Source organism: Electrona antarctica (genome assembly GCF_951216825.1).
Source record: "Electrona antarctica genome assembly, chromosome: 23".
Taxonomy (NCBI): domain Eukaryota; kingdom Metazoa; phylum Chordata; class Actinopteri; order Myctophiformes; family Myctophidae; genus Electrona; species Electrona antarctica.
Window position 1 is genome coordinate 36,408,127 of NC_136804.1, and position 17,717 is coordinate 36,425,843.

At 45.8% G+C, this 17,717-nt stretch overlaps 1 protein-coding gene across 2 annotated transcripts in view; it reads left to right on the forward strand.

The window, feature by feature from the left end:
* The first annotated feature begins 12,488 nt into the window (after positions 1 to 12,488).
* Positions 12,489 to 17,717, forward strand: part of podxl (podocalyxin-like) — a 25,603-nt gene continuing 20,374 nt past the window's right edge. For both annotated transcript variants that reach the window (XR_013788921.1, XM_079493757.1), the window contains exon 1: positions 12,489 to 12,909. Coding sequence is in view for 1 of the 2 variants with exons in the window: in XM_079493757.1 (XP_079349883.1) it covers positions 12,867 to 12,909 (43 nt within the window). In the remaining variant the exon portion in view is untranslated. The remainder of the gene's footprint in view (positions 12,910 to 17,717) is intronic.

A 17,717-nucleotide genomic window follows, 5' to 3' on the forward strand; every position in this document is an offset into this window, starting at 1 on the left:
TCTCTCATGTCTCTGTCTCTCTGTCTCTCTCTCCTGTCTCTCTGTCTCTCTCTCCTGTCTCTGTCTGTCTGTCTGTCTCACGCATGCATGCACGCACGCACGCACGCACGCACGCACGCACGCACGCACGCACGCACGCACACAGGCTCTGGAAGATACAGCTCCAGCTGGTACCAGGCTTATGATAACAAAGTGTGTAATGCTCTGTGTCCCATCACTTTGCCTGTGGTAAGTCTCCCCCACACACGCACACACACACGCACACACACACACACACACACACACACACGGTTTTTTGTGAGCAGTCACCATCACCCAGTCAAATTACTCTCATCCCTAAAGCTAACAGTTAAATATAGACAAAATAAGCTAAATCTTAAAGGGATAATAGGCCTCCCTCTGACAGGTTGCTGTCTTTGATGCACCAACGAGCACAGAACAAGTTTGGTACTTTTATGGCCCAATCTATGGGCCCGATCAATCAACTCAGTGCACAACCACTTTGAAGTTCAACGGGATCTATAGAGGGTATGCGCGTGACATCATCGTACCTGGAAGTTATGCGGGAACGCCCACTGAGTGGCAAAAAAACTACTTTCTGGCCTTGACAGCCCATTCATCCAAACAGAAAAGTCCTGTCTGAGTCTGATTGCATTAAACAATGTTAAACTCACCAACATTGCAGCTGTAGGAAAAGCTTGAATTATCCTCCTTCTATCTGCAAAGTTTTTGCTTCATAAAAATCCACCATAGAAACGTTATGAGCTACTTTCTGTCAAGAAATGCCCTGCATTTGATTATGTTTCTAAGTGTCAGAGTTTGGAAGTGCTTGTTTTCAATAACACAACATTTTGCTGCCTCCTGCATTATGTGACATTTAGAAACAGGTGGTACGCAGGACGGTTGAGTGATTTCCAACGAGCGCTTCCAAACTCCAACACTCCATTCATGCTGCTCAATGTTCTGCCACTCAGTCTAGATGAGGGGGGCGTGTCCTGATGGGAAAATCATGCCTGTGCATACTCTCTATAGAGCGTCGCAGTCCCGCCTCCTACCCTGGACCAGGAAATGAAACCCAATGCATTATTCTCATAGACATTTCTTAAAGTATTTATTTAAAGACGGTTACGCCGCGGACAAAGCCAACTCGAGTCGTGACAACTCATGACAACACAAACAATATTTTGGACCAAACAAATAATTAGAAAGAAGAAAAAAACGGCAGGTTACAACACTTTTTTTGTTGTTTTTCTTCTTTGTAATTATTTGTTTGGTCCAAAATATTGTTTGTGTTGTCATGAGTTGTCACGACTCGAGTTGGCTTTGTCCGTGGCGTAACCGTCTTTAAATAAATACTTTAAGAAATGTCTATGAGAATAATGCATTGGGTTTCATTTCCTGGTCCAGGGTAGGAGGCGGGACTGCGACGCTCTATTAAGAGCTCTGGCTGAGCTCTCCCCCTCCCCTCACAGAAAGACATCCCTGCAATGCAAGGGATCAGTAGAAACAGTGGAACAAAACCAAAATACGGCCAGAGGGATGTGTCTCTCTACAAGGAAAACACATGGGGCGGCGTTGGCTCAGGGGTAGAGTGGCCACTAGGGGGCGGTGGTGGCTCAGGGGTAGAGTAGAGTGGCTGGATGGATGGTAGCGGTGGCTCAGGGGTAGAGTGGCCGGATGGTAATCCCTAGGTCGCCAGTTCGAACCCGGGCTCCCCCAGAGTTAGTGTCGAAGTGTCCTTGAGCAAGACACTGAACCCCTAATTGCTCCTGATGTGCTGGTTGGTGCCTTGCATGGTTTCCGCCGCCATAGGTGTATGAATGTGTGTGTGAATGGGTGAATGTAAAGCTCCTTGGATAAGGATAGCCTACACAGGACATTAACATGATGTTCATTCATTCAGGTATGTGAACAAACACATACATATAACACAAGATGTGTGGAAAACAGGGTGTTCCAAAATGTATGCCGACATTTGATGTGTTTATGCTTATTTTGAAGAATGTTTCAATTCTTTGTTGCGTGACAAAGTGCCTCTCTCCACAGACGGCCATGTTGGCACTGATCTGTCACTGAGGACGAGGGCAATGGAGGTGAGATGGTTGTCCTTATACGTAGTGTTAGGGGACCCATGCACCCTGCTATCACTTTATACGTAGTGTTAGGGGACCCATGCACCCTGCTATCACTTTATACGTAGTGTTAGGAGACCCATGCACCCTGCTATCACTTTATACGTAGTGTTAGGGGACCCATGCACCCTGCTATCACTTTATACGTAGTGTTAGGGGACCCATGCACCCTGCTATCACTTTATACGTAGTGTTAGGAGACCCATGCACCCTGCTATCACTTTATACGTAGTGTTAGGAGACCCATGCACCCTGCTATCACTTTATACGTAGTGTTAGGAGACCCATGCACCCTGCTATCACTTTATACGTAGTGTTAGGAGACCCATGCACCCTGCTATCACTTTATACGTAGTGTTAGGAGACCCATGCACCCTGCTATCACTTTATACGTAGTGTTAGGAGACCCATGCACCCTGCTATCACTTTATACGTAGTGTTAGGAGACCCATGCACCCTGCTATCACTTTATACGTAGTGTTAGGAGACCCATGCACCCTGCTATCACTTTATACGTAGTGTTAGGAGACCCATGCACCCTGCTATCACTTTATACGTAGTGTTAGGAGACCCATGCACCCTGCTATCACTTTATACGTAGTGTTAGGAGACCCATGCACCCTGCTATCACTTTATACGTAGTGTTAGGGGACCCATGCACCCTGCTATCACTTTATACGTAGTGTTAGGAGACCCATGCACCCTGCTATCACTTTATACGTAGTGTTAGGGGACCCATGCACCCTGCTATCACTTTATACGTAGTGTTAGGAGACCCATGCACCCTGCTATCACTTTATACGTAGTGTTAGGAGACCCATGCACCCTGCTATCACTTTATACGTAGTGTTAGGAGACCCATGCACCCTGCTATCACTTTATACGTAGTGTTAGGGGACCCCATGCACCCTGCTATCACTTTATACGTAGTGTTAGGAGACCCATGCACCCTGCTATCACTTTATACGTAGTGTTAGGAGACCCATGCACCCTGCTATCACTTTATACGTAGTGTTAGGAGACCCATGCACCCTGCTATCACTTTATACGTAGTGTTAGGGGACCCATGCACCCTGCTATCACTTTATACGTAGTGTTAGGGGACCCATGCACCCTGCTATCACTTTATACGTAGTGTTAGGGGACCCATGCACCCTGCTATCACTTTATACGTAGTGTTAGGGGACCCATGCACCCTGCTATCACTTTATACGTAGTGTTAGGAGACCCATGCACCCTGCTATCACTTTATACGTAGTGTTAGGAGACCCATGCACCCTGCTATCACTTTATACGTAGTGTTAGGAGACCCATGCACCCTGCTATCACTTTATACGTAGTGTTAGGGGACCCCATGCACCCTGCTATCACTTTATACGTAGTGTTAGGAGACCCATGCACCCTGCTATCACTTTATACGTAGTGTTAGGAGACCCATGCACCCTGCTATCACTTTATACGTAGTGTTAGGAGACCCATGCACCCTGCTATCACTTTATACGTAGTGTTAGGAGACCCATGCACCCTGCTATCACTTTATACGTAGTGTTAGGAGACCCATGCACCCTGCTATCACTTTATACGTAGTGTTAGGGGACCCATGCACCCTGCTATCACTTTATACGTAGTGTTAGGGGACCCATGCACCCTGCTATCACTTTATACGTAGTGTTAGGAGACCCATGCACCCTGCTATCACTTTATACGTAGTGTTAGGGGACCCATGCACCCTGCTATCACTTTATACGTAGTGTTAGGGGACCCATGCACCCTGCTATCACTTTATACGTAGTGTTAGGGGACCCATGCACCCTGCTATCACTTTATACGTAGTGTTAGGAGACCCATGCACCCTGCTATCACTTTATACGTAGTGTTAGGAGACCCATGCACCCTGCTATCACTTTATACGTAGTGTTAGGAGACCCATGCACCCTGCTATCACTTTATACGTAGTGTTAGGGGACCCATGCACCCTGCTATCACTTTATACGTAGTGTTAGGAGACCCATGCACCCTGCTATCACTTTATACGTAGTGTTAGGAGACCCATGCACCCTGTTATCACTTTATACGTAGTGTTAGGAGACCCATGCCCCTGCTATCACTTTATACGTAGTGTTAGGAGACCCATGCACCCTGCTATCACTTTATACGTAGTGTTAGGAGACCCATGCACCCTGCTATCACTTTATACGTAGTGTTAGGAGACCCATGCACCCTGCTATCACTTTATACGTAGTGTTAGGAGACCCATGCACCCTGCTATCACTTTATACGTAGTGTTAGGGGACCCATGCACCCTGCTATCACTTTATACGTAGTGTTAGGAGACCCATGCACCCTGCTATCACTTTATACGTAGTGTTAGGAGACCCATGCACCCTGCTATCACTTTATACGTAGTGTTAGGAGACCCATGCCCCTGCTATCACTTTATACGTAGTGTTAGGAGACCCATGCACCCTGCTATCACTTTATACGTAGTGTTAGGAGACCCATGCACCCTGCTATCACTTTATACGTAGTGTTAGGGGACCCATGCACCCTGCTATCACTTTATACGTAGTGTTAGGGGACCCATGCACCCTGCTATCACTTTATACGTAGTGTTAGGGGACCCATGCACCCTGCTATCACTTTATACGTAGTGTTAGGGGACCCATGCACCCTGCTATCACTTTATACGTAGTGTTAGGGGACCCATGCACCCTGCTATCACTTTATACGTAGTGTTAGGAGACCCATGCACCCTGCTATCACTTTATACGTAGTGTTAGGAGACCCATGCACCCTGCTATCACTTTATACGTAGTGTTAGGAGACCCATGCACCCTGCTATCACTTTATACGTAGTGTTAGGGGACCCATGCACCCTGCTATCACTTTATACGTAGTGTTAGGGGACCCATGCACCCTGCTATCACTTTATACGTAGTGTTAGGGGACCCATGCACCCTGCTATCACTTTATACGTAGTGTTAGGGGACCCATGCACCCTGCTATCACTTTATACGTAGTGTTAGGGGACCCATGCACCCTGCTATCACTTTATACGTAGTGTTAGGGGACCCATGCACCCTGCTATCACTTTATACGTAGTGTTAGGAGACCCATGCACCCTGCTATCACTTTATACGTAGTGTTAGGAGACCCATGCACCCTGCTATCACTTTATACGTAGTGTTAGGAGACCCATGCACCCTGCTATCACTTTATACGTAGTGTTAGGGGACCCCATGCACCCTGCTATCACTTTATACGTAGTGTTAGGAGACCCATGCACCCTGCTATCACTTTATACGTAGTGTTAGGAGACCCATGCACCCTGCTATCACTTTATACGTAGTGTTAGGAGACCCATGCACCCTGCTATCACTTTATACGTAGTGTTAGGGGACCCATGCACCCTGCTATCACTTTATACGTAGTGTTAGGAGACCCATGCACCCTGCTATCACTTTATACGTAGTGTTAGGGGACCCATGCACCCTGCTATCACTTTATACGTAGTGTTAGGGGACCCATGCACCCTGCTATCACTTTATACGTAGTGTTAGGGGACCCATGCACCCTGCTATCACTTTATACGCATATAGTATAAAGTGGCTGACTTAATGCCTGATTCATACTTTGTTGCGAGCCGTGTTATGCACCAGAAATTGCAGATCTACAAGTTTTGCACTGCGAACTTGTGGATTGGATATTGTCGGTGCACGACACTTTTTTATTTTTTTATCCTTTATTTACCCAGGGAAGTAGCTGAGCACAGGTGCTCATTTTCAGCAACACGCTGCACATAAACACACACACACACACACACACACACACACACACACACACACACACACACACACACACACACACACACACACTAAAACCTGGGAGCTGACCAGTACAACCACAGTCTTATACTGTTGGCCACTAAGCAGCTCCAGGGGGAGCAGTTGGGGGTTCAGTGCCTTGCTCAAGGGCACTTCAGCGGTGTTGGGTGAGTGATGACAATCACTTCCCCAACCAGATTTTTCCTGCCTGTCCGGCGAATCGAACCAGCAACCTTTCGGCAACTAGGGCGCTCCTCTAACCCTTAGGCCAACCGCTGCCCCAAAACACTACAGCACGCAACCACGTATTAATCACCCTTAACACTCTAGTTCCTGCACGGCCTCTAAGAGCAAAGGAATGAGCAGTATTTCCATTAGGCCGGTCTCTCAAATGATAAGAAAACATGACCAAATCCCAAATGGCAGGGGTGAGGGATTTGAATTATGGCAGCGACCCTGAAGCCAAATCCATTTTCGGCCAGGCAGTGCCCTATACAGAGATTCTTTCCCCTCTTAAATGTCTTAAGCAGTTGCAATAAATCACTTCCATTTAGAACTACAGAATAAACTCTGAATGATGGAAACCATATCTCCCCCATGTTCGTTACCACATATCCTGGAATAATCCATTTTGACCTGAGATCAGATTCTACATCCTGACAGTTTTCTGAAAAAGCTATGTTTCTTCGATTTTTCAAAAATAGCAGACCTACAAGCTCGTAGCGCGCCACTCGGTGGCGCGCTACGAGCTTGTAGATTTGCTATTTTTCAATAGCTAAAGCATAACATAATGCTAACACCAAAAGGGGTTCCCGCCCAAAATGCGATAAATATGTGGAAAAAGGCACAGTGTATAGTGTGGCGAGGAGGAGGAGGATCACAGAGGTATGGATCTTTTGATTGATAAAGATATTTTATTCGTGTACTTCTTTTTTAGGAAGGTTTACGACGCAGGGTTTGAAGGAGGGATGGAGGAGAATGTACAGGACTTATACTGGCACTACTTGACAGAGTGTGTGTGAGGAGGAGGAGGAGGCTGGGGAAGGCCCGGCCGGGGGAGAAGGAGACACAGGAGATGTACGAAGAGGGGTACCGGGTGGGGGGGGGTCTGCGAGGAAGAATGTACCCCCACATTCCAGGCATGCCCGCCTCATTGTAGCTAGCTAATGAGGCGAGGGGGAGGCAGCGAGCAGCGATCCCCGGGCAGAGAGAGAAAGACCCCCCTCCCCACCACCCCATCGCCCGCCCTGGATGGAGTGACTGAGCTAACAGGGGAGGAATTCCAAACGGCAGACGTGTGAAAGAGCGAAGGCTCGATGCCAGCGGATTTCTCACATCCCAGTGTAAATAAAAATATAATGGGAGAGAGAGGGCACACATACACACTACCACACACACACTCATGGGCAGACACAATCACGCACGCACGCACTCATACACACACGCACGCGCACGCGCACACAAACACGCACACATGCACGCACACACACACACACACACACACACACACACACACACACACACACACACACACACACACACACACACACACAGAGAGAGAGGAAATTACGAGAGACAACAACGCTGCAGTTTGATATGGTAAGCTGAGGAAGGAAGCATCGATCTGTAGTGTGACACACTTTCCTGTTCCCCTCCTTCCCTCCGTGTGTCATTCTCTCAGCTTCCTCTCTGTACTCTATCCGTATACCTTTGCCACGTACCGCCCTATGGTCACGTATAGGCTCAGCCTCTGCCCAAAGCCTGCGCTGCGCTGCACCCTCCCATGGTGTCAATGGCCCGGGCCTGGTCCTTCATTCAGTCAAACGGGGTAATGGAGGGGAAGAATGTGTGGCGGGCTCCAGGATCAGAACCAACGCACGCCCTAAAACCAACAAAGCATTCCTCTGACCAGATGCTGGAATTAGCTTGATTGGTGGCAGCCACACGTCCATGTAACTTGGCCTTGGTAATACATTAAGGCCTATAGTGTGTGTGTGTGTGTGTGTGTGTGTGTGTGTGTGTGTGTGGAGAAGAGGAGGGATGAGCCTCTATTTATTCTTTTTATTGTTGTTATTACCTATGCTGCAAAGCAAAGTTCTTTGTTTACCCAGGGTGAATGGACTAAGCTCGAGATGCTTGTTTACAGCCAGACCCTGCTCATAGAACATTTCATGGTAGGGGTTCAATGCCTTGCTCAAGGGCACTTCAGCGGTGGTAATTTTTAACGTGCCGGTCCGGGGATTCGAACTGGCGACCTTCTGATAACAAGACCGCTCCACAAACCCTTCGGCCACCGCTGCATTGTCTTATAAGGAAGCCGAACAAAAATAATTTTTACTGCCCAGGCGGTGGCGTAACCGTCTGGGCACCCGACTGGTAATCCAGTCGCAGTGTGCCGCGGGTTCGACTCCCGAGCCCGACACGGCCTTTACTGCATGTCTTCCCCCATCTCTCTCCCGTTTCCTGTCAGCCTACTGTCTGTCCCTTCAAAAACCAATAAAAGGTGTAAGCCGCAAAAATAAATAAAAATAAAAATACATTTTTCTCGTATGTACCTGTAGACAAGATGTAAGCACAACCTTGAACCTTTTTAACCATACGAACCGTAGCAAAATTCCACAAAAGAAATAGCAGACCTAGAAGCTCACAACAAGTTGGCCTGTTGTTAGCTTGTAGATCGGAGGGGGGCCAAGTTCAAAGCCTTGTGGGATCCCAGTGAACGATCTACAAGCTCATAGCGCGCCACCGAGTGGCGCGCTATGAGCTTGTAGGTCTGCTATTTTTTAAAATTCGTGAAAATGTGCCTGAAATCTTTGAATATATATATTCTTTCCGAGCGAATGTTTTTTTAACTCAAATCTATGCTTCTGGGAGGTCCCTGGCACAACATATTGTCAGATGGGGGTCAGCGCCAATTACATATCATTTTTGTGGGGTCCTTGACATGAAATATTGAGCACCACTGACATAGAAACATGACATTTTTTCAGAAAACTGTCATGATTTAGAAGACATTAGAATCGTCCTCAGGTCAAAATGGGATAAGCTACTCAACATACAGCTCATTCTCTGTGATTCACCATGATATGTATCTTTGTATTTATTGATTGAATAGCCTACTTTATTAGTCAGAAATGTAAAAGCACGTGAGACTTTCTTTTGTGCTGGTGCCCCAACGACCACATGCAGTTCATGGTTCCCTTTAAATAAATGTCACACACACACACACACACACACACACACACACACACACACACACACACACACACACACACACACACACACACACACAGACAACCCTGATGTAAACACTCTGTGGGCACACAGCAGGGCGCGCACACACACACACACACACACAGTCACACACACACACACACACACACACACACACACACACACACACACACACACACACACACGCACACACATCAGACAACCCTGATGTAAACACTCTGTGGGCACACAGCAGGGCACGCACACACACACACACACACAGTCACACACACACACACACACACACACACACACACACACACACACACACACACACACACACACACACACACACACACAGTGAACTTTTAAATCCTGGGAATCATTTTGGAGATGAATCCCGATGCACAGAGTAGTGAGGACCGCATCAGCATATGTGCCTCTTTGAAGCTAAACATCTAAAACACTTTATTAATGAGGCCTAACTGTTCCAGCCTCGGGGGCAACGCCCAGGAAAACCTCCACACCCCTGATATTATCACCACCTTATTTTCCTTGCCATGTTTCCCATCAACAGCCACTGGGGACTCACTTACATCATAATGTCCCCAAAAGCACAGTTTAAAACAATCACAAAGTCTAGCTGTTGCTTTTCATACTAAAACCCCTTTTGGTGTTAGCATTATGTTATGCTTCAGCTATTGAAAAATAGCAGATCTACAAGCTCATAGCGCGCCACCGAGTGGCGCGCTACGAGCTTGTAGGTCTGCTATTTTTGAAAAATCGAAGAACGATTGACATAGAAACATAGCTTTTTCAGAAAACTGTCAGGATGTATACAAGACATTTTTAGAATCTGATCTCAGGTCAAAATGGGTTAACTGGAGGAATAAAGATCTTGGAGCGAATCCAGTCCATCCAGCTCAGCCAGACACTGACAGTCAATACGACATTTGGAGCTAAAGTGAACAGCGTGGTTTGTTGTGTCAGAACGTTAGCGCTGAAAGCAATTCCAGGGAAGTTTGTGAATATGCGTTGTCATGGCGATGGGTAGAGTGAACTCACTTGGTTCCCGCCGGGTCACAACATTGCCCAGCCGGCCAGGACTTTAATCCAAAAGGCAAACACCTCACCAGCTGGCTCTGTGTACCCATATAAAGCACATTATACAGTCATTGCTGGGCTAATATGCAAAGAAACCTATGGGCCCTCCATGGGTAACATTCAGGATTTACAAGTAAGACGCGCGAACGCGGGAAGCGAACGCAGCTCGTAAATTGCAAAACAACAATTAGAATAAATTACGTACTTTTTTAAGGGTTTTTTTAAGTTCTCTTTTTTTTGTTTTTTTAAGATTTTTTTTAAGTTACGTTTTTTTTAAAGTTTTTTATTTTTAAGTTTTTTTTTAAGTTAAGATTTTTTAAGTTAAGTTTTTTTTATAGTTTTTTCTTTTTAAGTTTTTTTTTTAAGTTAAGTTTTTTTTAAGTGAAGTTGTGTGTGTGTGTGTGTGCGTGCATGTGTGTGTGTGTGTGTGTGTGTGTTTTTGTGTGTGATACAGCTGCGCCCTCTCGTGGTGGGCGGGTGGTGTTACAGCGTGACACACACACAGACACACACACACACAGACAGACAGACAGACATGATCTGCTGGGTCTCATAGTAAATGCTCACTGCGTTCGCAATCACTGCGTTCACAAAAAATGAGAAAATGGCTGCACACTCGTAGCCACGAATACGATGCTGTATTTATTTTATTTGGAAAAAGCAGTACAATAACAGCATTTCTATGCATACATAAGGACACAAGTGCAGTTCCCAGGATTTTTTCCTCCACCCCTCTTCCCCCCCCCCCCCCCCCCTCCAAGTGACTCCATCTCCAGTGTCTCTGTAACATCCTTGCTTTCTTCAGGACTACATATGGCATCAAGTCAACACTTAACAGGGGCAAAGGGCAATATCGCTTGTACATTTCAGAAGGAGAAAAAGAAGAAAAAGTGGGCAGACAAAAGAAAAAGACAAAGACAAAAAAAACAACAACAACCAAGAAACGAAAGTATTTACAATATTGCTGAGGGGAACAAAAACAAAACAGCTTTGGACTTCGACCATGAGAAGAGGAGGGGTGTCTTAAACATTTTCTACAAAGATCATAAAGCAGGCTATTAGGACCAGTGAGATCACACAAAGTCAGCTCTCAGAGGGGAAATGTGTACTATCCAGTTGTTCCAAATTTGGTAGAAATTGTCTAGTCTAGTTCGTTAGGATGTATGTTAATTTTTCCATTTTGAAAATATCCAGGACTATTTCGTGCCAATCGTCCATTGTGGGTGTGATTGGGGTTAGCCATCTTCTTGTTATACGATGCTGTATTTATTGACAAGAATCTGGATCTGGATTCTTGTCAAGAAGCACGCTCAGTGCGTGCTTCAGATGAGCATAATTTACACGTTACTTAATTTATGATAGATCCAAATTCAAATGTAACACAAATCCTGTCACACATTTAAACATGAGGTGGAGCATATATGGGCCAATTTATGCATATTATTAACAACTTGCCACTGACTGGCAATGAGCACAGCTTAATTGCCTCTGTGGCAAAAGGTCACCAAAGGTTAGTCAGTCAGTGGCTATCATCACTACAAGCTAAACTGTGAGGTCATCAGTGAGAACTGAGATGATGTTCATTAGCTTTGAGGCAATACATTGCTTGATTGATTGAAATATGTATTAACAGTTTGCAGAATTACAGTACATTTCAAGCACAAACTCAATACAAAGAACTGTTAACTGTGAGTGGACGACCCAATTAAGCATTACATTTGTTTACAAGAGGGTCCACCTTGTTCAATTCATCAAAACATATAGAGACGTACAAATAGACACTTCTATATAGTCAAAGAACAGAACAGGAATTCATCATAAAGGAGGTAAAAAGGGAAAAGAAACATATACAGTGAGGGGAAAAAGGGGGGGGATCATCATAGGTAGGCGTACCACAGGCCATCAGTGAGTGACTCAGTGAAATCCGAAATAATTTACTCACTCTCAGAGTTAATTAAACTCTCAGAGTGTCTCTTCCAGCGAGTTAGTTCCCCATGTGGTAGTTTAGTCATGGGCCATTTTTGGAATGAATTGAGAATAAAGTAACATTATTGTCTTTGAGTTCCCTTTGTTATAATGTCCCAAGACCATGAGACCCCCCCCAGGAATGGGCAGTACCAGTGGGCCTGGAGGGGGGGGGGGGGGACCGGGGGAGAGAGAGAGAGAGAGAGAGAGAGAGAGAGGGCGCAGCCAAGGAGACGGGAGAAAAACGTCCCCCCCAAATCCTCACACAGAGCTCAGAGACGGAGCAAAGGAGAGACGCACAGACAAAAGCATTCTTGGCTTTCAACAAAAAATTCAAAAAAGACAAAAAAAAGAAAAAGGGGAAAAAAGGAAAAAAAGAAGAAGATCGAAGAAGAAAGAAAAATACAACAACTAAAGAAAACTAATAGAAAAGGAATAAGAAAAAAAAACTTGGTGAATTAATTTACTTTAATACAGATTTTATAGGAGTAGGCGTGACAGCCCCAAGAACAGCGTCACTCAACAACATCAAGGCTTTTGGCTGCATTTGTGCAAAAATAACGGATTGCACCGCATCGTTGAATGAAGAATAATACACTAATTTGGGTGGAAACAAACTTGAGGCAGGATGAAAACGACTGCGCGAATTACGTGGGCGCTTGTATCACTCGGTGAGTACAACAACATGGTTTGGGGCTTTTGTTTATATTTGTGAATATCGATCAGCATCACTTTAATTTCCTGCATATATCTGCGATACATGGCAACACATTGATGGGGAAACTATAATGCCTGCTCTCTCTGTGGTCCAATAATGATGACCTGTCAGTCGCTGACAAATAAATCCCATAGAAATGTGTGAACTTTCCATCTGCAACAGGTGCGGTGCGCAGTGACGCTTTGGTCCGTTTTAAATGTACGAGTAGCATACACGCTTTCATATATTACTCGGCACAGCAGCACAATATAAAATGGATCATTATCTAGCCTAGCCTATACTTCCCACTGTTTCCTGCAACTTCATGCGAACTAATTGTAATGAATATAAAACGTCATTTATAGTATAGCCAATATGTAGTAGCTAGCCTACAATATAAACATCTGGACATTCTGGAGTGACGAGGTGGTGTACTTCCACTGAGACATATAGACACTGGTTCCCAAACTTTTTTCATGTCAAGGACCCCCAAATTGACACTAATTAGCCCCGCGGACCCCCATTTGAAAAATATATGCCAGGGACCCCCATAAGAAGATTTTTTACGGGTCTATAGTGATTCTCAACCCGTTTAATTTCAAGAACCCCCCAGGCCCAGCTGTTTGACATGCATTAGTCTACGGATGAATTCCTGTTCTGCGTTCTTTGTCTATATAGAAGTGTCTATTTGTACGTCTCTAAATGTTTTGATGAATTGAACAAGGTGGACCCTCTTGTAAACAAGTGTAATGCTTAATTGGGTCGTCCACTCACAGTTAACAGCCTTTGTATTGAGTTTGTGCTTGAAATGTACTGTAATTCTGCAAACTGTTAATAAATATTTCAATCAATCAATCAAACGGACCCCCATTTAATGGCATTTCTACCTCTAAGACCCCAATGTTTATTGTAAAATCAATGTTAATTTAACTCTGAGAGTGTAGCCTACAAATGGAACCAAATGGACCCGTTAGGGTTAGGGCTACAGACCTATATGGTCCATTTGGTTCCAAACTATCATTTAGCTGGGGACCCCCTGCGGAACTCCCTCAATGGGGGTCCCCGGACCCGGGAACCACTGATATTAGACACTGCCTTTGGTGTCGGATAGGCCATAGATAGTAGGCTAGGTTGACAAGATTCAAAAAGTAGGCCAGGTATAGTAGCCTACTGCCTGAAGCTCATTCTGTAGGCTGGTCAATAGTCTATTTATTGGTTCTTGAACTTTTTCATGTACTGAGCTTAATATAAGCTAGATTTGGCCGGCGGACCACCATCTGAAAACATTTTGTGCCAGGTGTTTAAAAAAATATGAAAACATTTTCACACTTTTTCATTTTTTTTAAAGCTCACAACCTGTTGCATTGTCAAGCCTGTAGTTCACCTATAGTGTCAAATAACCAATGTACTGGATAGCATATGGGCCTTAAAGTGTTTAAATTGATGCTATTATAATTCATTTAGCTGGGAACCTCCATGAAACCCTCTCAAGGACCTCTGGGGGTCCCCGGACCCCACTTTGAGAACCACCATGGTCTACAATAGATGAATTCACAGAGGGGTGCCCTGGGCGCGGCCATTACTGAGGGGTAATCCATGGAGCAGGTGCTCCGTAGGCCAGGTGTAGCTAATCAGTGCTGCTGCGCTTAATGATACACCTCAGTAATGGCTGCACCCAGGCAAGCCTCTGTGAATTTGTCTATAGGCCATCCCCTGATCAAGGCCAATCAAGGAATCATCTTGATTGCTATCCTATGCTGTCCTATACGCATGAAGCCAGGGTTCTAAGCCCAGGTTTTTGAGGGGCGCTAGCCCCTCCTATACACAGGTTTAATGTTTGTCTTTAGTTCAAAGTTTGTTTAGTAAACGCCATTGACAATGAAGGGAAAATCTACGTCATAATGTGTCGTTTACATCATATTGTCTCTTTATTGTTAATGGCGTTTAATGTTTGTGTGTTGGCACCGTTTGTTTTACATCACCTTTAATCAACATGAGTTAGACTTTAATATATTAGCGGCCCTCACTTCACACAGGTGTGATTTTTAGACCTATACCGATTGCCGACATGCTTCAAACAAGGCGTTTGAAATGAATGCTGCAAAGGGTGGCAGCAAGAGCCACACTGACCGTAGAAGTAAAATATCTGCCTCCCCCCGCCCCCCCCCCCCCTCCCTCAAGTCCCCCTCAAGTGCGCGGAGACACAACAGGCCCAAATAATGAAGTGCACCCGTGACCTCGTATTCGAGAGCGCCAGCTCCTCCCTGGTTCGACGGGAGGAAAGTGTTTTTCTTTAATTATGCATGGTTCGCACCTGCCCCCTCACTACAGTGTGTGTGAATTCGTTCAGATGCTCGGGAACCAGACGGGAGGCTATTGTTTCTGACCAGAAAAGAAACAGAGGCCTACAGCTGTCAGCACATTGTACAAAAAAAAAAAGAAAAGGAGAAGAAAGAAAGAAAGAAAGAAAGAAAGAAAGAAAGAAAGAAAGAGTTTTGTCTGACAGACCACATCACGTTATGATAACTTAAGTAAGACACACACAGAAGACCACATCACGTTATGCATATGCTGTACAACAAAAAAATGGCTGTGTCATTATTATTATTATTATTATTATCAGCTCCTCTCCAGGGGTTTGAACCACTTCCTAAAGTCACAACCAGGCCATGTCATCTTCACGCCCTTCGTCGCCCTGGTTCATGATGTGCGTTTTCCTACAAGATTAAGACAGTCAGGATGTCTTGCCTGCATGGTCAGCGGGCCACGCTGGTGTTTCATGGCATTGTTGTACCAACATTCTCAGGCTCATGTGCCGCTAGAACAGAAGCTCTCAAACCTTTTCATGCCAATCACCCCAAAATGGATATGCATTTGACTGCATGCCGACCCCCATCTGAAAAGGTTTTGTGCCAGAGGCCCCCCAGACCCAAATAGCAGATGTATACAAGCTTACAAGCGCGACACAAAGTCAACATATAAATGGATAAAGTGCTTAAAAAGATTGTGATGTTATATTAACTACTTTTGCTGCATGCGGACCCACTGTAACTGACCCCTGGGGTCCTCGGACCCCACATTGAGAACCACTGCACTTTGCGTTTTTTTGCTATAGAACACTTGTTCCAGTGATTCCCAGACCCCAAGGGGTCATTGAGGGGGTTCCAGGGGGTCCCCAACTAAATGATTGATAGCTATACGAGGAAGCAAATGCACCCTTATGAGTCTGTAAAAAAATAAAAGAGAGACTGTACCACAATTTGTACACTCTCAGAGTTGAATTAACACTATATATGACAATACAAATGGGGTAGCCTGGGATCCAGCCTGAGAGAAGTGAGAAAAATATGCCAAACGTAGTGAATCAGGCTGGATCCCATGCAGGCTACAAATGGGGTCCATGTGGCCTAAATGCATAACAAACTTAGGGTCCTTGAAATGAAAAAAGGACCCCTCCCACAGGGAGGGAGCGGAGAACAATTGATAGGAAAACGTTATCAACAAATTCCCCCCGTTCCCAAGGAAGGTGTGGCACCGGCAGACAGCCTTGGTTCTCCTCTCTCCCAATCTGTCTCCCACTCTGTCTCCTTCGTCCACCGAGCTTCAAGGGGACACGTCTTCCGGCTGCCGGCCGGCCGGCCGGCCGGGGACGGACGGACGGACGGACGGACGGACGGACGGACGGACGGACGGACGGACGGACGGACGGACAGACAGACAGACAGACAGACAGAGGGCCAAAAGTGCGGGGATGGGAAAACGTGTGGAAGTGGGAAGACATTTAACAGAGCGAATCCATCACACTATGGGCCGTGTTTTGAAAGCTCATGAGCGAGAGAGAGAGAACAGCTTCTCTCAGGGAGCAGCGATGCATTTCATCACTGTCCTTCGCGGCTGATAAAGACCGGCTCGCCCTCACCTTCCACCGTAACCTCACACACTCCCGCGCCTGCGGCGGCGCTATACTACCCAGCATGCCGCGCTGCATGCCCAGGTGGTGTCCGCTAATCGCGCCTGTGGCTGGTACCACCGCCACGGAGCTTCACTCAAATTCCACCTCCTCCCTCCCTTCCCTCCCTCGTCCACCTCCTACTCATCCTCCTCATTCCTTCGTTCTTGTTTTCTCTTTCACGCGAACCGAACCCCCTTCATCTCTCTCTCCGCCTCACATGCCCGTGTCATGGAGTCACACTCCAGCAAGACGTGTATACATTATCTATGCCAGTGGGTCCCAAAGTGGGGTCCGGGGACCCCCAGGGGTACTTCAGGGAGTTCCAGGGGGTCCCCAGCTAAATGATAGTTTGGAACCAAATGGACCCTTATGGGTCTGTAACTCTGAGAGTGTACAAATGGAACCAAATGGACCCTAACGGGTCCATTTGGTTCCATTTGTACACTCTCAGAGTTAAATTAACATAGATTTTATAATATAAATTGGGGGTCCCAGAGATAGAAATGCCATTACATGGGGGGTCCGTAGACTAAATGCATGTAAAACTGGGGGTCCTTGAAATTAAACCGGTTGAGAATCACTGCTATAGAGCCGTGAAAATCTTCTCTTATGGTCCCTGGTATTTGTTTTTCAAATGGGGGTCCATGGGCTAATAGAGGGTATGCTCATGCTTAAAGTGAATGGCACATCGAGTGGCAAATCGAGTGGCAAAGCAACAGGCAAAGTGACTTTAACATCGTTTAATGTTGTTTAATGCAATCAGATTGGACTTTTCTGTGTGGATGTATGGACTGTCAAGGCCAGAAAGTAGTTTTTTGCCACTCAGTAGG